A 22543-nucleotide genomic window follows, 5' to 3' on the forward strand; every position below is an offset into this window, starting at 1 on the left:
TTTGTTGATTTCAACAAGACAGAATTGCTGCCCTTGAGACAATATTACTATGACCTGAGGCTTTGTCTTAAATTCATTGTTCGTGCTGGAAGGACTGGTAGTAGCCATAGCCAAAAATATTTTTGTCCAGCTCAGGTGGATGGCTAGGTTCCAGCCTTTTCTGGAGCAAAATGATCTGGCTACAGTGACTCATGAGTTGGATTTCTGCCTCTGGAAATAGCACTTGGTCCAAATGTAGTGACCTTCACTTTTCAGAAAACGACTCATGTGTCATTCAATGCTCTTAAGGGTATTTGTCATGAAAATGACATTCTATGTAGAGATACCCATTACCAAGAAACCTTAAAGGATAGAAAGATACGAAAACATTTAATACTATTTGTACAGTTCAGTTGTCATCAAAAATGTAACAAGAAGAGGTGTATTGATTATGAGAAGCAAAAACACATAAACATAGGATGGGAACATCCATTTTCTGAGCAAATTCTCTCAGAACTCAACAAAATATTTATCTTTCTTGCTTGTTTATGAAAAAAAGCTTATATACTACTTCGAAATTTCTTTTGTTTTCTTTTCTCTGTCTATAATTATATATAGTGGAACATTCCAGAATTGTTACTTTAGCATATCATTTCATTCTATTTAATGACTGACTTAAACAATGTCACTTTTTTGTTATTTTAAGGTTTTGCATGACCCATGAAAAGTCAAAGACCCGGTATATTTTTGTAGAAACTCAACAAAGTAAAAACTGAAAACTAAACAAAAAACAAAAAAACAAACTCACAAACAAAGCCATATGTGGTGTGGTATGGCCTTACTCTAACTTCTACATCAAAAGATGTTTCATGTGTTCCAAAAACAAAAAAGGGGAATTAAGATGTCTTGACTCCAGGGACTAACCAATACTGGATTTCCTTAACATATTTATCAGTGCATATAGTAGTCCCATTGTTCTTTTAAATGATAGCATATATTCATAAAGTTGATGTTGTGCTTAAGCAAGTGAATGCATTGCAAAGTGCTGAACTTACGAATACATTTTGGGTTGAATCCAGATCCTCAGTGAGCTCAATATTATCTTTTAGTGTTTTTGCCTAACAGTAACATTTACAACTGGATTAAATTACACATATTTCATGACAAAAATATTGTTCAGAAGAATAATTTACTACCTACTACTTGGTATTAGCATTTAGGTTTCCATGACTTGCGGTGTATGTGACAGTATAGTTTATGGATGTTTACATCTGATTGGGTAAAGTTTCTGTAAATTACAACAGTGGCTCTGGACAGTGTAATCTATCAGACTGATAAATAATCTCAACAGCTAACAATGACCAAATTTCTCAATCAAATTTTGAATCATGAAAGCTTTTGGTCTGGTAATCTGTTAATTGGCTAATAATCTATTTCTTTTTTTAATTGTAACTTCCTGACATATCTGAATTCTTTTAGTTTTTGAGCACCTCTGTGATAGGAAATATGGCTAATAAGTATGATAAATATATTGCAAAGTAATTCAGGAAATTGCTGACTATGTGGAAACAATTGACACAAAACTGACTCTGCGGACACTATATTACACTACCTAGTTGCTGCATTTCATAAGATGGTCAACATTTTGAAAATCATAGATACTATTTGGTACAACATATGACTGAATTGCAGCACAATTAATGTTTCTCAGTTTAATGAATAGTATATATAACCTCAAACCTAGGCTTATTATTCCTAGTCTTACTTGTATATAGTTCACACTGAGAAGAATTACAATAAAAGTATTTTTGAAGACTTATGAAAGAATCATTGCAAACAAAACAAGCCAACATGTAATATCAGCCATTATTTTGTTTACATAGTATAATTTCAAATAATCTCTTGAAATGCTATTTGGTCCTAATCTTCTATAGCAGAGGTCCCCAACATTTTGGGCACCAGGGACCGGTTCCATGGAGAGAGGTTTTTCCGCGGACCAGAGTGCGTGGTTTTGTGTGCTGCCTGCATCTTGCGGATGGGGCTCTGCTTGTTTATGCGGACCGGTTGTTGGCATGCTGTGGCCCAGTACTGGTCCATGGACCGGTGGTTGGGAACCTCTGATCTACAGTATAGTTCTATCCTCCATTTGTGCTTCTGAATCTATGGCAAATATCAATGCCAATTATTTTATGTTGTAATAACATTTCTCTTTCTCTTTTGTTACATTTAGCTAAAAAACAAAGCCTGAAAGTTCAGATCAATGTAACCAATGATGCAGTGTGCATGAGATACATTCGTCCAACTCCAAGCACTAAACTGGAAGGTTTCATCCTGGGGTATGGAAGCAGCTTCTTCTCTAACCAGTATATTCCCCTACCATCTAATGGGAAAATGTACATAACTGAAGTTGGTAAGGCTATTTACAATTTACAGATTGCTTTTTTAAAACAATGATTGCTCAAATTGAACACATGTTTTCTTCTAATTTGGACTAGAAGATAGATGAGAGGCTTTGAAAGGAAAAGAAACAATATGCATTACCAAAAAGTTGTTTTTATTTTCTGGAAGATGTTTGTTTGTTTGTTTGCATGTTTTCAATTACTGATATTTTTCAAAATATCTGAATATGTAAGGAAACAGGCTAATTTGACACTATTGCAAATGTTAAGTAAGTTAAGGACACAGCTTTTTTTTCAAGATATGTTGTATGTTGGTCAATAATCTGTTGATCTGTAACTAATGTTGCAAGACGTAACCCTAATCACCAGAAGCAAATTTAGATTTAGATTTAATATTAAATCAGAACTAGCAGATCTGGGCTGCAAAAAAAAAACCTAGATAACTACTAGATAGCTCTGAGAAATTCAGAAACCCTCTTTGCTGCCCTTTTTGCAATACAATATCAATTTCTTCTTAAGGCAGATTATCTATATAAATAAAAATGTAAATGTTCATTTGTTCAAAATCTTAAATCTCCGAAAGTTCTTCACCGATTGCTTTGAAATTTTGAAACAACGTTGCATTCGAATACGCGCGTGTTTTTATATACCTTCTATTATATAGATGTCACACATGTGACAGGTAAAAACATGCTTTTTAAAAAAAACAGTGCCATCTGTTGGACGTAAAAGCAACACACGCTAACCAGACTGAGCCACAGCAACGCGTAGTCGGGTACAGCTAGTTACATGTAAGAACTTTAAGAACTTTAATGCACTTGATGAGTAAATTGATGAAACTTTGGAGATCCTCAAAGCAACTGCTGGCAAACATCAGGGCAAATTTTACCTCAAAGTACGTGTTTTGGGAGTTAGCTGTGTTAGACAAATGTTCAGAATGAAGAAGTAGCTGGAACTTTTAAATGCCTTCTGGATATTTTTGGCAAGTTTAAATCTATGTTTTCCTGAGATGGATTTCAAGGTTACAGACCCTTGTAAGTACTTAGCATTGTAGTGCACAAGGCTTTTCCTTCTTTTAGAGCAAATATATCCAATACATACTTTGTAATTAAATACATTTTTCTTTATAATTCCAGACACTTGGAAACCATTTAAATGTTTTTCTCTAGAATTAAACTAATAACATATAAAATCAAATTAAGCACTTGCCAGGGAGTTCCACATAATAATGAAGAAAATAAATTCACAATAATTTAGACCTGTTTGATGGATATGGCTATAGATCCATTGGTTGCAAAAAAAGAAAAAAGAACCCTCACCCAACCAGATTATTGCCTGGGCCTGACGTCACTTTGCTCTGTGTTCAGCTCAGCACTGCACTGTTAGGCAGGCAGTATCCAGTAGCACCACTAGGAGCAGTAGACTTCACCACCTTTATAAAATCGACAATATTATACCCAATTGTAATTTATAAATGCATCAACTTTTTGCAATAAAAATAGTTTTATGTTAGCCAATTAAAACAGAAAAATGAAAAATTAACAGAATAACAAAGTTGGAAGGGACCTGTGGAGGTCTTTTAGTCCAACCCTCTGTTCAGGTGGGAAACCCTATAATTATATCAGTATGCAGAATTGTAAAACAAAACAAAAAAAACATTGTCCTTACAATATAAAAATAGAACAGCAAATGTGCACATTATGGATTGCAACAGGTCTGAGAGTGATGCCAGAAAGAACTATGCTAATCTTTCAGGTACAATTCAGTTGAAAATAATGCCCAAACTGCATTGAAAATTTGAGATAATTTGGGAAGAGAGATTATAGTCTTCGAAAATGTACAATAGTGGCAGGTTTTACACACCCCTTATATTAGCAACATTTTATAAAATCTGCAGATAAAATCATATACTGAAAATGTGGGTGATGCTAAACAGAACACAACCCTCCATGTGGTTAAAACAAAAGTATATGCAGTGATGGCCATAAGTCAAAATTTCATCCAAATGACAAAATGTACATGGTATCATAACATAAACGCTACTCCTCATGTGTACTGTAATGACATACCTGATCTCTGAAGACACAGACAGGTTTATTATAATTTCTCTACAATTAGAGCACCAATTCTTCCCAAAGAGATTATAAAATATAAAATGTTTAAAATGTCTTTAGCTAACCAACCACCTAGAAAAAGCAGGTTAGGATGGTGTTGCCTTGGAATACTATCTTAGCTTGTTTTGACAGGATTGAGCCAGGGTAGGGAAGTGGTTAGAATGCAGTATTGCAGGCTGATTCTGCCCACTGCCAGGAATTTGATCCTGATCAGCTCTAGGTTGACTCAGCCTTCCACCTTTCCGAGAACCCAGATTGTTGGGGGTAATGTGCTTAGAGAGTGCTGTAAAGCCCTATCAAGTAGTATATAAGTCTAAGTGCTTCTGCTATTGCTAACTGAATTACCTTTGTGAATATAGTCTGGTCCCTAACAAGAATGATATCTACAATGCAATTATAGAAGTGTATACATCTCAAAAAAAAACCTCTTAGACAATAAGTTTCAGTGTAAACCAAGGTTCCAGAAGAAGGTCACATGCACAGAGGGCCCACCTACTCTAATATCTGGGGGTTCCTAGCCAGCATGTAAGAATATTCTCTTTATATTGCACTTATTCTGCAAGATTTAGTTTAAAATACAAAATATTTTTTTCCAGTATTTGCCCTAATTGTGTGTTCATTGTATCTGAATCTTAAAACAACATCTTGGAACTAGCTACACAAATCTCCTGAATTATTTCAGTATGAATAAAGGAATTCTTCAAACAAAAGACTGACTACTGCAATCCCAGGCCTTAGACTGAGCATCAAGGATGGCTCAGGGAGGAAGGCTGTTGGCCAGTCAGATAGACTGTTTATTATCATAATTGCTACTTTCTCCTGGCTGCTTATTTTCAGCAGAAGACCCAAAGATAGCAGACTACTGATTAGCATTTTTGGTCAGTGAGATACAATTCCCATAAACTGCTTCCTTTGTGGTATGTAAAGACCAATCAATCAGAATAGAGCTGGAAGGGACTTGAAGATCTTCTAGTCTAACCCCCTGCTCAAGCAGGAGATCCTATACCCTTTCAGATAGATGGCTCTATCTGCAGTGATGAAGCATTCACAACTTCTGAAGGCAAGCTGTTCCATTGGTTAATTGTCATCACTCTTATGAAGTTTCTCCTTAGTTCTAGGCTGCTTCTCTCCTTGATTAGTTTCCATCCATTGTTTCTTGCCTTGCCTTCTGGTGCCTTGGAAAATAAGTTGACCTCCTCTTCTTTGTGGCAGCCCCTCAAATACTGGAATACTGCTATCATGTCGCCCCTGTTTCTTCTTTTCTCTAGACTGGCCATACCCAATTCCTGCAACCGTTGGTCATATGTTTTTGTCTCCAGGCCCTTAATCATCTTAATTAATTTCTGGGTTAACTTCTGGATAAAATTTCAGTAAATGTAAACCTGTATAAAACACTTTGAACATATTTCCATTGTATAGAGCTGGACCTCTGCTTTGTATCATCACATATACACATTGTTATGTTATTTGCAAAAGGAAAATAAAATTTAAAAATAGTCCAGTTATGAAAACGTCAGGACAGAATGCTTAATAACTGCATGATTATAAAATACCCCATGCAGAGAGAACAGAGCCCAATTTAAATAATTGGGCAATATTCTGGCATCAGCTTTCGAATGACACAATAGAATCAGAATTTAATAAATGAAAACGCAATCAGAAAACATTGTTTTTAAACAATTCTAATGAAGAAAAGCCATGTGCATAAAGATACATTCAAGAATTGTGTGGTTATAATGGACCTGACGGGGCTACAGAGATACAGTATTTATGTGACCCTAACTGATTTCAAAAAATTAAGCTAGGCCAGTCCAAGTTGGCACCAATAAATTCCAGGAGAATAAGCTACAATATGTAACTTTTTAATTTTTTTAAAAAAAAATCATCCCAGAGAAGACTCTAACAAAATGTGTCCATATTATGGCCAAGAAAACTTTATATCATCATGAGGATCTAGGCTGGAGTCAAGAAAGTCTTTATCTTTCTCAGTGCAGAGGGATCAGCAAGCTATTAAAAGCAGGTAGAACAAAAGAGCTCTAAGAGCTCTTTTATACATATATACATACATGCATGCATGCATACATACATACATACATACATACATACATAGTTGAATATATACAATATTAGTTGAATAACCACAAGGATTATCAGATCTATACTGAGTAGTGTGTAAAATATAGACAGGAAAACCTGATCCCTTGATTGGAATTATAAGTTTGATCAGAAATTCTAGGTTAAAAATATCAATACATTTCTTTAAAAAAAATTAATAACTCTTCAGTCAAACCAAACGAAATTTATTTTTACTGAGAGCAGTGACTATGTAGGTAGTAAAATATGTAGTCAATAAAATCATTCCATTTAAGAGTCTGTCATGGCACTTCTGCTCCTTTTTGCCCTAATTCTACTTTGCTGTTTCTGAATGTATATCTTGTATGTTCTGTTGCTTCAGTTCTGGTTTTCTTAAGCTCCAATGTGACTGTCTCCTAATAAGGTCAAGAATTTAGTTTAATATGTTCAGTGAACCCTCTCTCTATGAAACCCTGTAATTTCTGACTTGTTTCTTCACTATGGGTTAATGCCCCTTAAAAGTGAGTTTGAAAAAGTGAAGACATCTTACAGAATAAAATGTAATAGTTTAGAGGACATAGTGAAATAATTACATGATATTTCTTGCCAAGCATCAACATCACTAGAGTTCAGTGAGTTTCCACATACAGATGGAAAAATGTGATTTATGTCAGTTTTGGACAAAACTCCATACTGCTTTCCAAGATTGTTATGTAAAACAAGCTATTCTTTACAAAAAGAAGAATGGATCATATTTGATATACTTGCAAGGGCTGAAGATGGTAAGGTTTTTCCAATGTTGCATCTTTTCTATTGATCAGACCAAAGTACTAGAATCAGCAGTATGTTTTTCTCTTACTTTATTGAAACATATAGGACAGTGGTGGCAAACCTATGGCACTGGTGCCAGAGGCGGCACTCAGAGCCCTCTCTGGGGGCACGTGCACCGTCGCCCCAGTCCTAGGCCTTCAGCTGGGTTTTATAAAACCTTTTCGCTTTAGGCCTCTGTCACCGTGTGCAAAAAAAAAAAAAAAGATTCAATCAATCAGTCAATTTCAACTTCTTGTGGGGAAAAAAAGATCTTGCAAAGTTAGAATTGATTGATTGAACTTTTTAGTCTCATCCAGTCTGCCGTTACCACTGCAGCCACGCCTTCCCAATGGGCCACACCCAGCCAATGGGCCACACCCGCCCGGCACCCAAAGATGCATAAGTGGGTTTTTGGTTGCAGTTTGGGCACTCTGTCTCTAAAAGGTTTGCCATCACTGATATAGGATAAGCTATTCCAATAAGACTGCAAGAATTACAAGATACAGACAATTTAAGGAAACTGAGCAACAATGCAATATTACAGGCATACTTAATCTATCAAAAAATAATTCAATATACTTCTGCCTGTCTAGAAATAACTTTCATGTAAACATACATTGTGTAAAATTATTCCCAAGACCATCAGGTGAATGATCAAGTATCCATTAACCTGGAATGATGGAAGGAAAAGGCCTGTTTCAAACTCTGGAGCATAGAATTATATATATATAGGTTTGTATTTCTTTGCACTACAGCACAGCAAGTTGTCTGTTAAGTTAATGTATAAATCTTCATTCCTGTTGGCAATAAACACAGTGTTCATACAAATTAAGCAACTTCTAAATAAGGGCTGAGGTTCTGAAGAGGTGAGATTTACCACTGAATCCTGGTGTGAAGCCTAAAATGTAGTTAAATGATAAACGTTTAAGATTCTGTGCATAATGTGAAGCAAGTCTGTGATTCCCAGTGTTAATAATTTTGATAAAGTTCTTGTGTATTTCACAAAAAAATGAAAAAAGTGCTTTAGTGAAGAAATACACATTTTGGAACTACCCATCTTCCTCTTTATACATCTTTCTAGTTAACATTATATGGTGATTATGAACTGGAGATTAAACTCTCCCTATATAAGTTGATCTACTACTGGCCTGTAAGCATAGAGTTACTGTAATGTTAACAGAGGTTACATTAGGAGGATGGAAAGGAAGAAAAGGATGAGGTAAATAGATATATCAGTACTCATAGATCCTAGAATCTGAGATAAGGCTCTGATTAATCTGCCCTGAGCTTTCAGAGGAAACATATCTAATTCTTAAACATAGCCAATGTTTAAACAGTTCCTTCCATAGTTGCTGTAGAAAGTAATAAAGATAACTTTGTCAGAGGGATGTAAAATTCCTTGCCAAGTAGTAAAACATATTTTCAGTCTACAATATAAGACAATATTTAAAAGTAGAATAGAATAGAACAGAACAGAACAGAATAGAACAGAACAGAACAGAATAGAATAGAATAGAATAGAATAGAATAACAGAGTTGGAAGGGAGCCTTGAGTAATGTCCCTAATTCACTGAACTATAAGTAAGGAAAGATATATTATTATAGACAATTTCAATAAAAATAGTTTCTACTTTCTCAGGAAGTTGATTAGTCTACCTGGAAGGACTTACACCTGACCTGAAATTCCTGTATTATGAGTATACAATAGTACACTGATTAATATGTTTACTGTTTTAAAGTTCTAATTCCAAGTAATTTTTATTTTCTTAATTAAATCATTGTTGAAGATATTTCATTTTACCGTTGTTGCCCAATATAACTTGAATAAGTATGGAGTTTAAGGTAAATATTTTGGTTAATTTTTAAAATATTTTAATTAAAACTTTGCCTCTTATCTGTTGAGAAATTATATATATTTACACACACTTTACTATATAAAAACTCATTTCTCTCTCTAAATATTGTTTTAATCAGTTTTTATTTTGATTAAGCTTTTCACTAGAAACCTTAAATGAATTTATGGCCTCTTGCCATGTGTTTTTCCAGAGAATAGAAAATCCATTAAGAATTTGTTAGCTTGTGAGTAAAAATATCAGCACATTTGGCTTTGTTTCCCCAAAAACCCCCTTGATTTCCAAAGAATTTGAAAACTGGTTCTCAGTCAAAAGGGAATTTATTCCCAAAAATTGCAGTTAGTTTTAGAAAGAAGAATCATGTATGTGCATGATTGCTATTATGTCAAAGCAATAATCATATACAGTATTTAACTTTTTCTTGTAATCCAAAATAGTTCACCTTTTAAAAAATTAATAATTATTTGATTGACTGGTTTCTCTTTATGAAAATAGTGCTTATATAACTTAATTTTGTTGTGAATCTTGTTTTATGTTTCCATGTTTGGTTGGAAAAGTTTTTATGGTTTCAATCAGATGAATTTTTTTCCTGCAAGAGAAAAGGACATTTATGATATACATTCACATGACATTGAGCTAAACTAGAGCTGTGTAATTGCTCTGGTTGCAAAAACTGGCCTGAGAAGTATCAGAATTGGGGCAAATAAAAGGACAGGAGTCTGTTAAGATTTCAGGTATCTTTACAACCTACTGTGTTGTAAATGGAAATGGAAATGTTATCAGTGTTGAAACCCCAAAGGAAAAATTTTACTTGAGAATTACTGGTTCATTACTTTTTGTTCATCATCTATCAAAAGGAAAGATTCCATGTTTCTAAGTAGTACCATTATTTCATTGTTTTATTCCAGCTCACAACTTCCTGATTTCTTTTATCCCAGATTCATTCTTTCTTCCTGATGGAAAATACAAGCTCTACAGCTAAACTTTCAGATTCATGTGATTCTATTTAGGGAAAGAGATTCTTACAATGAAAAAATGATGGATCATGAATTTTAAAAATATTGTTTTACTGAAATAGGAAGTTATTAGGCAATTCAGTGCTGCTATAAGCATCACTAAAGCATTCCACTGATTTGAGATATCTTAAAGTCAAAACTTGCATGTTATTACACTCTCTATGTATTTTGAAAATGGACGAATAACCTAAATGTAGTGCTAATGAAACACTAGCAATACAGTGGGAAAAATAGTATGATACATGATATGGTTTTGATTATTCAAGTATTTCCTGTTTGCCTGATTTTTCAAACAGTCATAACTTATATTTTCCAGATGCAGAGCCAAGATACTTGATTGTAGTGAGACCAGCACCCATTCCTAATAACAAGAAATCCTGCTCAGGTATTTCAAAAGGTTAAACAATTTTTTCCCATAAAAACTCAGGAGACCCATATTTCAATCGAGAGTTAAGCAAAATATAAATTTGACAAATAAAAAAATAATAAATATACATTTATTATATCATAAAAATATGTACAATTTCAAGACGTGAACCAATCTATTCAACTTTTTTAAAAGAAGAAACCAATGTTAGCAAACTTAGCAATATTTTGAAGAATTATATATTTTTCATGTTCATAAAATCAAACCTATGTTAGCATCTTCCTTTTTTCTTATGATGTAACGAATACTTGGAAACGCACCAAAAGAAGCATCATTCCATTGACATATGACATGCATCCATTTGCTCTGTTGTTTCACAAATCTGAGTAATAGCATTTTCTGCTGTTAATTTAGAGACAAATTAGCCCATGTTTTCACTTAGGCTTATAAACAGTGGGAAACAATTAACACAATTATTCACATGTATGACAATGAATTCTGACAACAAATTACAGAAAAAATTCTTATTTCAGCAGAGTTTCATGTTGCTATAAGTGCTGGAACTGCTGAGCGCTATCTTCCATGGAGCTGCAAATATGCTACTATCCTAATTCTCTATGTTTGCTATTTATGCCAAGAGCAAACAATAACAAAAAAAAACACCAAAAAACCCTTGGCTTTTGTACAGGACAGTCAGTGAAGCTGCCCGCAGAGCAACTGGAAAAGATGAAAGAAAGGTGCTTTTTTACTTTAGCTGCTGAAGGGAAGGGAAAAAAGCAGGAGCTTGGAAATAGGACAAGATGGTCAACTATCTGTTTTCCAGAAAAAAATATCTTTGAAAACTCTGCTTACCTGCAAATCCAATGATCTGAGAACAAGGGGCCACTGCCAATCTTGAATTAGCATGTTTCCTGCATATGAAGCCAGACGAGTAGATCAGACAAGTTTACTGAGCTGAATTGCATTTATTGATTTTGTAGGTCTTTCTAACTAAATGACCTTTGCTTCTTTACAAAATTAAAAACAATACAATAAATACAAAATGTCTTCAGCAATAAATTCTATGCAGTAAATTCTATGCAAAAAAAGCTTTTCTAATTTCCTCTTAGTTCCTACAGGCCATTCATCAATTTAACTCAAGGCTTGCGGGGAAAACTCACATTTTTAAAGGCAAGTGGAAAATTGGCCAAGTGGGAGTCATCTGGCTCAACAGGAGGATATTGTTCCAAAAGGCAGAGAAAGCTTGTCTCCGGGGTCTCACTAAAGCCAACCTTGTCAGAAAACACACACTGGGCAGATACTGTGGGAGAGAGAGAGACAGTCTTCCAGCTAACTATTTGTTATGACATTTAGGGCTTATACAGTAGGTAACTTTAATTTCATCTGGAATCCAACTGGTAACCAGTGGAGCTCATGCAGCAGAGATGTTACAATGACATAGCAAGGCTTGCCCATTATTGCTTCTACGATATGCTGGACTAACTGTCATTAAGGGTAGCCCCCTGTAGAGTTCATTGCAATAGTTTAATCATCAAACAATCACTGCATGGACAGAGTCTCCCACTAGGAATGAGCACAACTGGCAACAAGCTATATCTGTCTGACCACAGCTGCCACCCACTCCTCAAGCAGAAGCTGACAGTCCAGAAATATCCCTAAATTACATCCAATTTATCTAAAATATAAACATACAGTGTTTAAGCAAATGACACAGCATTTGTTGTTTCATAAAAGAAAATAAGGAAGAAAGTGGATAACACATATTATATATGAAATTTGAACTATTTTTTTTGAATGTGCAAGGCAGAAGTCTCCCTTTGTTAAACAAGATTTAGACAAAGAAAAAAGTGGAGAATTTTGACCTGAAAATGAAGGATGTGTATCAGAAAAGAGTAGAGGGAATCATAAAGGTTCCAAAATAATATTCTGCTTAAAAAATGTAGTCAGGCAAATTAAAAAACAAATAAACAAATACAACAAAATGTGATTTGGTGAAAAAAAATAGACTATTCCGATCTCTATGAAAATAATAGGGCTTCAGTACTAAGCTAAAACATTTAAAACAGATGCTTTGTAAAGTGTGTTAGCTAAAATGAAGCACTGCTCTTAAAGCAACTACATCCTTTTCAAGATTCACTGATTGCTTTGCAAGCTGTCCCTAGTTGTCTAAGCATGTCTGTGCAGACATTTCTTCTCAAACTATGAAAACTAAAGAAAGAAGTTCCCTTTCAGTTTTACTGATGCTAATCTCTGACCAGCATTGCTAGGCATTGGCCTCTTTCCGTGAGCAACTCTTGACTCTAATTAATGGTTAATGCTTATTTAGTAGACACTAAAGATTTCACTTTTTGTCTGCTTTTTGCATAACAAAATGGAAGCTATGAGCCAATAGATCTGGGGAATGTGTCATGGAAATAAAACCACTACACATCTTTAAACAACAATAATGACAAAAAAAAAAAACCAAACACCCCAGTATGCCTATTAGCACTACTTACAACTTAACCCAAAATCTTATGAGATTTATATTCTACTCAAAACCTAAGGAATAGAAATCTCATTTTGTTGTTGTTAAAAGATTGACAAATATATTTGTTAACTAGTAATTAACAAGACTTACAAAAGGAGTCTTCATAAAACTAAGCAGTGTTCAAGGAATCAAGAAAAGAACATTTGGAGATGAAGAATTTGGCATGTAGGTAACACACACAAGCACATATTTAAAGTTATGAAGGAAGGATGAATTAGAACTAGATAAATCTGATGACAGATTTATCTGATGTTAAAGTTCAAATTGAATGTGCAATCTACTGTGTACCTACAACGATATATTTTAGAGCTTCATTAGTTTTATTAACAGGCATAAATTCTAATTTCTTAAAATATGAACAACTGCAGCCCTAAATTAGCTACTAACAACTAGAACCCTACGTCACAAAATATAAATTTGTATTTGTAAATTTCTTTTTCTCCTTCAGTTTGGCACTACTCAACTTGCTACTTACGTGACAGTCTGCTTCACCTAATATGGATTGAGTACTGCCTTAATTATTAGAGGTATCCAATTATAACAGGGGTATCTGCAGCAAAGTGGTAGCCAAGATACTGTGATCAAAGTCTCATTTGCTTTTATGTCCACTGTGTGTAGGACACACATGAATTGAGAAATAGGCAGATCTTCAAATGCACTATCACTGCCACCATCTTGGTGGGTTTTTTTACTATACCCTCTGGACATCCTTGACTCATAAAGTGGGGCTCTTTCTCAATAAAAAAAAAATCTGTTGAGCATACAACTATTGATATACAAGACTCATATCAACAGTAAACCAACCTACATATTGCTGAACTTGTTAAAGTTCTAAGCGTAGAAAACTTTTTTGCTTGTGAGGATGCGTCTGTTCACAGAGTTTGAAATGACAGACTTACTCCCCCCCCCACTTTTCCTTATGAATAGTAAAATGTAAATAATGTGCTCTCTTGTGAATGTAGTAGTTGCTTACAAAGAGATATTATGGGTGATATGAACCTTTCCTTATTTGATGAATTTGTGCTGACAATCTAAGTGGTCTTTAAAAAGAATTGGAACTGTGTTCAACTTATTCATGGATAACTTTGATCAAGAATAAAGACTGGACAGGTGAATGGGACAGCTGCAATATTCAAGTTCCAACTCATGTTCCTCAAGTTTTAGTGGCTAGTTGCATTGAGCAGTCATTTCCTATATAAGTCATGTTATCAAATGATGGAAGAACCTTCTTCCATGAGAACAGTATGATTGTTGGCAAGAGAGAGTGATATATACACAAAAAATCCTGCTGTAAACAATTGTATATACCTGTGAATGATCTATGGATGATTGTAGATAGAAAGTGATTTGGCACAGGAATCATTACATTACTTCTTATATGTTGGAATATAGATGTAAAATTATTGCCCAAAGAGGTCTGTAATGAAAGAATTATGAATAATTGATTATGCAGAATAAACAATGTGATCTGGTTTTGATTATCAACATGTTCTATTATAGACATTTTGGAAATAAATACCTGCCTTTGACTGTATCATTTTGAAATACACAATATGTAATCTTCCCATTTTTAAATTAAGTGATTCTAAATTGAATGTAGCTCATCAACTATGGATTTGGATTTCTTCGTCAATATCTAATTTTAGCAATGATGAAAAGAGGTATATTGCATTCTAATGGTTCATAGTATATAGACCATATAAATTTTATATGATAAATTTAGAAGCCTTCTTATATACAGTGTCTTAATATATATATGAATATAAAACACTATGCAATTTGATATTTCTTATGTAGGTAAAACAAAGAAACCCAAACCTCTTCAACTGGTAATAGGCACTTTAACTCCAACATCTGTCTTCCTATCTTGGGGGATATTAGTCAATCCAAAGCATGACTGGACCACAATGAATAACTGTCCAAATGACAGGTAATGGAATGGACTGATGCCATAATTTTTTTCTATAATGCATCTGTTTTATATGCAAAAAATGTGCTACATTCATGACATTACTGTTTGAATAGGTCCACACTATAATAATTAAGTTCTTGCTATGTTTCTTTTTGTGAAGGTAACAATATCTTTACTCTGAGCAACTTTGCCACATATTAAATATATTTAAAAGATAATATGGTATCATGGTTAAGGTTTCAGTCTATGACTTGTGCAGGACCAGCTTCATATCCATCGTCAACCACAAAAATTCACTATGTGACTTTGGACAATCACATCCTCTCCACCCAACATCTCAGCTTGTTGAGGGGGAATAGAACAATAAGAGACCCATATAAATCACTGTGACCACCCACTATTTATATAACAAAATAACTAAGTAAAATTATTTAATTATTATCCTTTTCTAAACTACATTCATTCCGTTTTAGACCTAGACCTCATATATCCACAATATAATTCAGTCCTATAATCCCTGGTGCCCTATACAATTACAAATGTTATCACTCAGCTATCTTTGATGCAATAAATTGAATAAACTTGTAAACAGATTCATATTTTCACTACTGCTAAATGAATGGATGAAGAATAATAAGATCTTCGCAAGAAGTGAATAAAAACAAATTACAAACAGTAAAAAAAGTAAATAGTTGGGAAGATATTTTTTAGAGAATCTAATCAGTACTAATGAATATGCTATATTTTTTTTAAATGAAAGAATATTGTAACAGCACAATAATTTGAGAGTCATTCACACAGCAATGACAATAATTCAGCTAGGAATTTATCATGTGGCCCCTACCTAAGTTACTAATAAGCCTGTGGTTTGTATGCTGATGTAGAGATAGTGCTATTTCAACATATTTGTTCACATAATTTCTATGATGTTTTGAGGCTGATTTTTATCATGTTGGGATTAAATAAAAGCTGCTAGATTAAATAGAGGAATTATCATAATTTATGAGGAAATGTTATATATTTTAATATTTTTATGCCAAAGCCAAGTTCCTAAAATTAAGTTTGCAAAAAAGGTTCTGTTATTAAATATATCTTGATCACTCATGTTATACAGAGAAATAACACTGGCAGATGAGAAAACTAGATTATGTTTTTATGGGAAGTTTACAAAGCTCTGTATTTGCAAAGATATTTACAATAAAATGAAAGAAATAAATAGTTGTTATTTCTATAGACCAAGGGTCTCCCAAAAAACGGCCTGCAGGCTACATCTGGCCCTCTGGAAGCTTCCTTCTGGCCTGCCAACTTCTCCCATGTGCTGTGCTTCAATCCTTTCCAAATAGCACAGGGACAAAAAGTAGGGTTGCATTCACCACTCTTTAGAAAGGAAGATAGGGTTCCCTTGATTTCTCTGGTGGGAGGGGTTGTGAGCCAGCTGAAGGATTACTGGATGAGGAAGGAGAAGCACCTTCCCCTTTAAAATTTGTACTGGCTTTAAGCCAGCTGGAGGGTTGCTTACTTTGCTTGTGAGCGTGGGCAGAAGTGATCTGTGCTACCTTCTCTTTTTCCGTTAATTTGTGAAATTTGTGTAAATGTATTAAAAAAATATTGTGTAAATGTATTGTATTTAAAAAAGAACAGCCTTCATTTCTGGGTTGCACTTCTTCTTGTTGTGCCATATCCGTTATCGGATGTTGGCAATCATGTTGGCGCTCCTGTTTTTATCAGCAGCCGCATGAAAAAGTGCTGCTGAGTTTTGTCCAAACCAGTCCCTTAGATTTTGAAGCCACGATGTTCTTCTTCTGCCTGGACCTCATTTGCCTTCAATCTTTCCCTGGAGGATTAAATGGAGTATTCCGTATTTTTCTGGGTGTCGCTTCACATGTCTGAAATATTCTAATTTTCATTTTTTAATTGTTTTGATGATTTCCCTTGGCTTTCCCAGGTGGCTTATTACCTCCTCATTTCTGATCTTGTCAACCCAGCTTATACGTAACAGCCGCCTGTAAATCCACTTTTCAAATGCTTCTAGTCTCTTCAGGTGGCCTTCTGTCAGAGACCAACTCTCTACTCCATAGAGCAGGGTAGAAAAAATATAGCATCTGACAAGCCTGATTTTCAGTCTTAGGCTTATGTCGTGACTGCAGAAGACCTTTTTCATTTGCACTTATTAATTTATTATTTCTTCAAGTATTTTCTAATGTTTGACATTTTTCTTATATCATTTGTCCGTACAAGCACGGTATTGCTTTTTTTGTAGCTGTCCCATTTATTTTGCTGCTGTTGTGAATCATATCATACTGAGCAAATTAAAACAATTCATTCCATTAAATTTTATTCACTCATTTATTCACTGATTTTTTCCCCCCAGGGCCTTGAATATTTGCAAAATGTCCAATTGGCCCTCAGACTGAAATGTTTGGAGACTTCTGCCATAGAGCATAATGTAGGTCAGCTAATTTAGCAAGGTTGCTAAGAAAACTGTGTGAGGGAGCACTGATCAGATTTGCCTGAGCCTGGATAGTTGAATTGAACTGATTCAAGGCACTTAACTCAATTTAGACAATGAAATTACTCTGTCTAATAACTCAAATCTCACCATCTCAGGTTCTTATTCCCACAATTCAAGAATGTCTGAACTAAAAAGAAAATGGAGTGCACACATAAAGTTTGCCACAACACACAATAAATTTGTATTTTGCTTTTGTATTCTGCATTTTCTTCAGATTGAAAGTTTATGTTTACTGTTATTGACTAGATTTTATACAGTGCGCTACAGAGAAAAGGACAAGAGTAAGAAGTGGATCCTGCAGCTTTGTCCAACTACAGAAACAGTGGTGGATAATTTGAAACCCAACACTATTTATGAATTTGGAGTGAAAGACAATATAGATGATGGGATCTGGAGTAAGAGTTTCATTCACAAAGTGGTTATTCCTGGTAAGTAATTTATAACAGTTTCAAACTTTTACTATTTATTTATTTATTGGATTTTAAGTTGCCTGATTCCAAAGAGAATCCATGTGGCTAATGATTTTTAAATTTTAAAATTTAATTTAATTTAAAAGAGGAACATAACCATATAACATAACCACACATGAATAATACCCAGACTAGATAAACTATCTTCATAGTATCTGCCTGTCCAGTTCAATCTGGCAGGGTTAGCATGCTCTAGGTTCTTTCAGTTAAGCAATGTCATACATTGGGATCCTGGAAGTGTGCCTTCTAGAGTGAAGTTACCCCAAGATGTAGATAGCCATCACCATGCTGTTGTTAGAAGAGCTATGAAGAGCTGAATGAAATACTCTTGGATTCTTCACGTGAACTATTAGTACCACTTTATAAAACCCTAGTAAGACCACATATGGAATACTGTAACCAATTTTGGTCACCATACTACAAAAAAGATATTGAGATTTTGGAAAAAGTTCAGAGAAGAGCAACTAAAATAATCAAAGGCCTGGAGACTAAAACTTATGAAGAACAGCTGCAGGACTTGGGTTTGGCCAGTCTAAAGAAAAGAAAAAAAGGGGTGACATGATAGCAGTATTCCAGTATTTGAGGGGCTGCCACAAAAAGGAGGGGGTCAAATTATTCTCCAAAGCACCAGAGGGCAGAACAAGAAACAATGGTTGGAAGCTAATGAAAGAAAGAAGCAACCTGGAATTAAGGAGAAACTTCCTAACAGTGAGGACAATTAACCAGTGCAACAGCTTGCCTTTAGAAATCGTGGGTGCTCCATCACTGGAGGTTTTTTAAAAGAAACTGGACAGTCACTTTTCTGAGATGATATAAGTTCTCCTGCTTGAGCAGGGGGCTGGACTAGAAGATCCCCAAGGTCCCTTCCAGCTCTATTCTATTCTATTCTATTCTATTCTATTCTATTCTATTCTATTCTATTCTATTCTATTTCTTTCTCGTTCCAGTTGGGTTTCTGTCACCTTGCTATCTTTTATTCCTTATTTTTATTCCTTATATTTTATTACTGAGATGATATAGATTATCCTGCTTGAGCAGGGGGCTGGACTAGAAGATCTCCAAGGTCCCTTCCAGCTCTATTCTATTCTATTCTCTCTTTTTCTTTCCCGTTCCAGTTGGGTTTCTGTCACCTTGCTATCTTTTATTCCTTATTTTGATTCCTTATATTTTACTACTGATTTTATCTTTTAAAAATGTGTTTACTAGTGAGTTGCCCAGGAAGCATACAAATGATAGAGATAGATGATAGCTAGGTAATACATGCATATATGTACACATACATACTATTGGTGGAGGATGTACATTTTATGCCTAAGGAGATTCACATAAATGTGGATTTATATCACCTCAACAATGGCTAGCGATGCTGTAAATTACTGACATGGAAATCTCATGTTTCATTCTCATCACATACAGTAAAAGCTATGATTAGTGGATCTCTTCTTTACATAAAATAAAATCCATATGAGAGTGGAATACAACCACCTCTCATTCATTTACTCTGTTTCACTTTGCCCTATTGCTTTGAAGAGATTTTTACTCCAGGCAGTCGACTTGACCTTTATGAATTTACATTCTGAGAGATTCCATATTTTTACAGATTATTTTCATGCTAGCTTTTTTATTTGAATTTCATCTTTTGCAGCCCAATCTTTATGTGCAATATTTTATGAGTTGGTTCCCCCCCAAATTTTAATATTCTAGTAAGGGAACAATAAAAGACAATATCACTTTTTCTAATGTTGAAACTGTCACGTAACTATCCCATAAGGCCAGTAAGTCTTCATATCTTCAGAGGCATTTCTAATGACCCAGGTGTTTGGAAACCAAATAAAATGAGAACAAGATATTCCACAGATGGAGATATGACACACCCAATTTGTTCTTTATCTTCCTATTGTGAGGAAGCAGTGAGGGCAGCAGTGAGAATCATAATTAATAACCTCTTAAGTGCTTCTAGTATATTTTTATAGTGTCACTTTTCCCTCTACCTATGAAGGCTATTGCAAAGATTCTGATGGCTGCTCCACTTTTTAACATTTTTTTATTTGTAACATTATACAGCCAACTTAAGCACCTGGACTTATAATAATCAATGTATCCACACATTCTCTAGGCAAAGCTAAGGTTCATAACAAGAGACTCTATTTGTTTTTGGAGCAAAAATACCAGTGTTGAATAACTTAAGCAATATTTGGTGGCTTACGTAATTACATTTTTGGAAGACAATATTTTTGGAAGTGAGGCAATTATGGGAGGGATGAGTCTTCAGGTTGCACATTCCTGCCTTTAAATAAGAAAGCTGCAGAGAAATTTATTCCCTTGTACATAACATGATAATGGTACAGGTAATCTTCGACTTTGTCAATTTTCAACCACAAATGAGCCCAAAATTTCTGTTGCTAATCAAGACAGTTGTTATGTGAGCTTTGCCCCATTTTACAACCTTCTTGCCACAATTCTTGAGTGAGTCACTGCAGTTATTAAGTTAGTAACACAGTTGTTATGCAAATCTGGTTTCCCCATTGACTTTGCTTGTCAGAAGGTTGCAAAAGGTGACCACATGACCCAGGACACTGCAACCGTCATAAAGGTGAGTCAGATGTCAAGCATCTGAATGTAAATCACGTGACCATGGGGATGCTGCAACAGTTCTAAGTATGAAAAATGGTCATATTGCTTGTCAGAAGGTCGCAAAAGATGATCACATGACCCCAGACACTGCAACCGTCATAAATACATTCCAGTTATCAAGCTTTTAATCATGTGGCCAAGGGGATGCTGCAACAGTTATAACAGAAAAACGGTCATAATTCACCTTTTCAGTGCCACTGTAACTTAGAATGGTCACTAAACAAATGGTTATAAGTCAAGGACTACCTGTTCTTAAATTTACCAAATGTATAAGCTGTTGCCAACAACATTTTAACTAGTCAGATTAAATATTGTTTATTTCTATGAAATAATAAGTTACCTACAGTATTTAAGACAATGAAAGTGCTCTTTTCATTGCTTATGTATCTGTTTCTCTCTTTTCTTTTTTCATCCATTCTGTTCTATTTTTCCCTTATCCCAGGATGTATTCATAAACCCATCTACTTCTGGTCTTTCCTACAGCTCTTCAAGAAAACCGTGGCTAATAAAACAAAAGAAAAAAGAAATAAAGTGAAATTAGTGAAATACAGAAAAGATTCATTAGTATAACTAAACCTACTATGCCAAATATGCCCATTCCTGTTTATATGGATTCTTGTTGAATCCCATGTTTTAGGATAATATAACACGTTATTGAAAGGGCTGACTATGAAAACTCTTAAATGTTTTAGTTTAGATGAACCCAGGCAATTGATTTTGAAAGCATGAGAGAGACACATCCTTCTTGTTTCTCCAGTTAATAATAGCCTATTTCTGAGCATATATATGTATAGATGCTAGTTATGGCTTATAAAGTTGCATAAAACCTAAACCAAGGTTACTTGAACTTTTGGATTTTTTTCATATGGGCCTATTCAAGTTACAATCTTTGGGAAGTCCTTTCCATTGTGCTAGTACCAGAAATATGTTCAGCAAGAAGATGAGAGAGGATCTTCATACAATGACTGAGCCTAGATTTTGAAACATACTGCTATAGGAGTACACGACAGCCAAACAATAGCTTTTTTATGCCAATAGCTTTTGGCAACTTGATATGCAATTGACATTAGTTTTATGAGATTATTATTATATTTTTTAATGTGTGTGTTTTTGATTATTTTACTTTTTGAATTAGTTACTATTTTATATGCTTATAGCATTGTCTATAGAGAAATGATGGGCTATGAATGTAATAAAGAAGTAAAATAAGAGTACTTACTCATAAAATATTATCCAGTTTAGTTAGGTATATCTCTAACTTAACTGCAGAAATCAGCTAGAGTTTAAATATAGGTTGAGGAACAGGGCAATACATTCATTACATTCATTACAATACATTCATTAAAATTATCATTAACTGTGACAAAAACAATGGGAAGTTGTATGAGATCACATTACATTTGGAATTACAAAATTAATGTGTATATGTACCTTTATATGATTATTGGAGGGTTTAACATACATACATATATATTTATATCAGGTAAAAACAAAGAAAATGGACAGCTCCAGAACAACTACAAGTTCCCTAAAATCCATACACAGGTATGCAATGAAAAATATTTTTATCTTTATTATTTAGCATATTATCTATACAGGTAAATTGCCTGCCCATTGTGGCTGAAAGTTGGGACAAATGTTAAATGAACTTCAAATGGTTGTTAAATGACCAGTCATATCTCAAGTACTACCTGTATGCCATATATCAAATATGAATCTGAATTTTTTCCTTTTTCATATAAAATTTAATAATATATGCAAATACTGGTATTAAATCTTGTTCAGGGAACCTATAAATATAACTCATTTTTCACATCAAAACTATATTCTATCCAATTATAGATCAAGGTGAAGATAAATTGGATTTAATTGGC

At 34.3% G+C, this 22543-nt stretch overlaps 1 protein-coding gene across 1 annotated transcript in view; it reads left to right on the forward strand.

Annotated features, from left to right (window-relative positions):
* The first annotated feature begins 1336 nt into the window (after window positions 1-1336).
* The window catches only part of ABI3BP (ABI family member 3 binding protein), a 127761-nt gene continuing 106554 nt past the window's right edge, over window positions 1337-22543 (forward strand). The window contains exons 1-6 of the mRNA XM_029284589.1: window positions 1337-1385; window positions 2210-2389; window positions 10561-10629; window positions 14939-15071; window positions 17812-17993; window positions 22153-22214. Of these exons, the coding sequence (XP_029140422.1) occupies window positions 1337-1385; window positions 2210-2389; window positions 10561-10629; window positions 14939-15071; window positions 17812-17993; window positions 22153-22214 (675 nt within the window). The remainder of the gene's footprint in view (window positions 1386-2209; window positions 2390-10560; window positions 10630-14938; window positions 15072-17811; window positions 17994-22152; window positions 22215-22543) is intronic.

This window comes from Protobothrops mucrosquamatus, unplaced genomic scaffold (assembly GCF_001527695.2).
Source record: "Protobothrops mucrosquamatus isolate PMUCROS unplaced genomic scaffold, P.Mucros_1.0 scaffold_137, whole genome shotgun sequence".
Taxonomy (NCBI): domain Eukaryota; kingdom Metazoa; phylum Chordata; class Lepidosauria; order Squamata; family Viperidae; genus Protobothrops; species Protobothrops mucrosquamatus.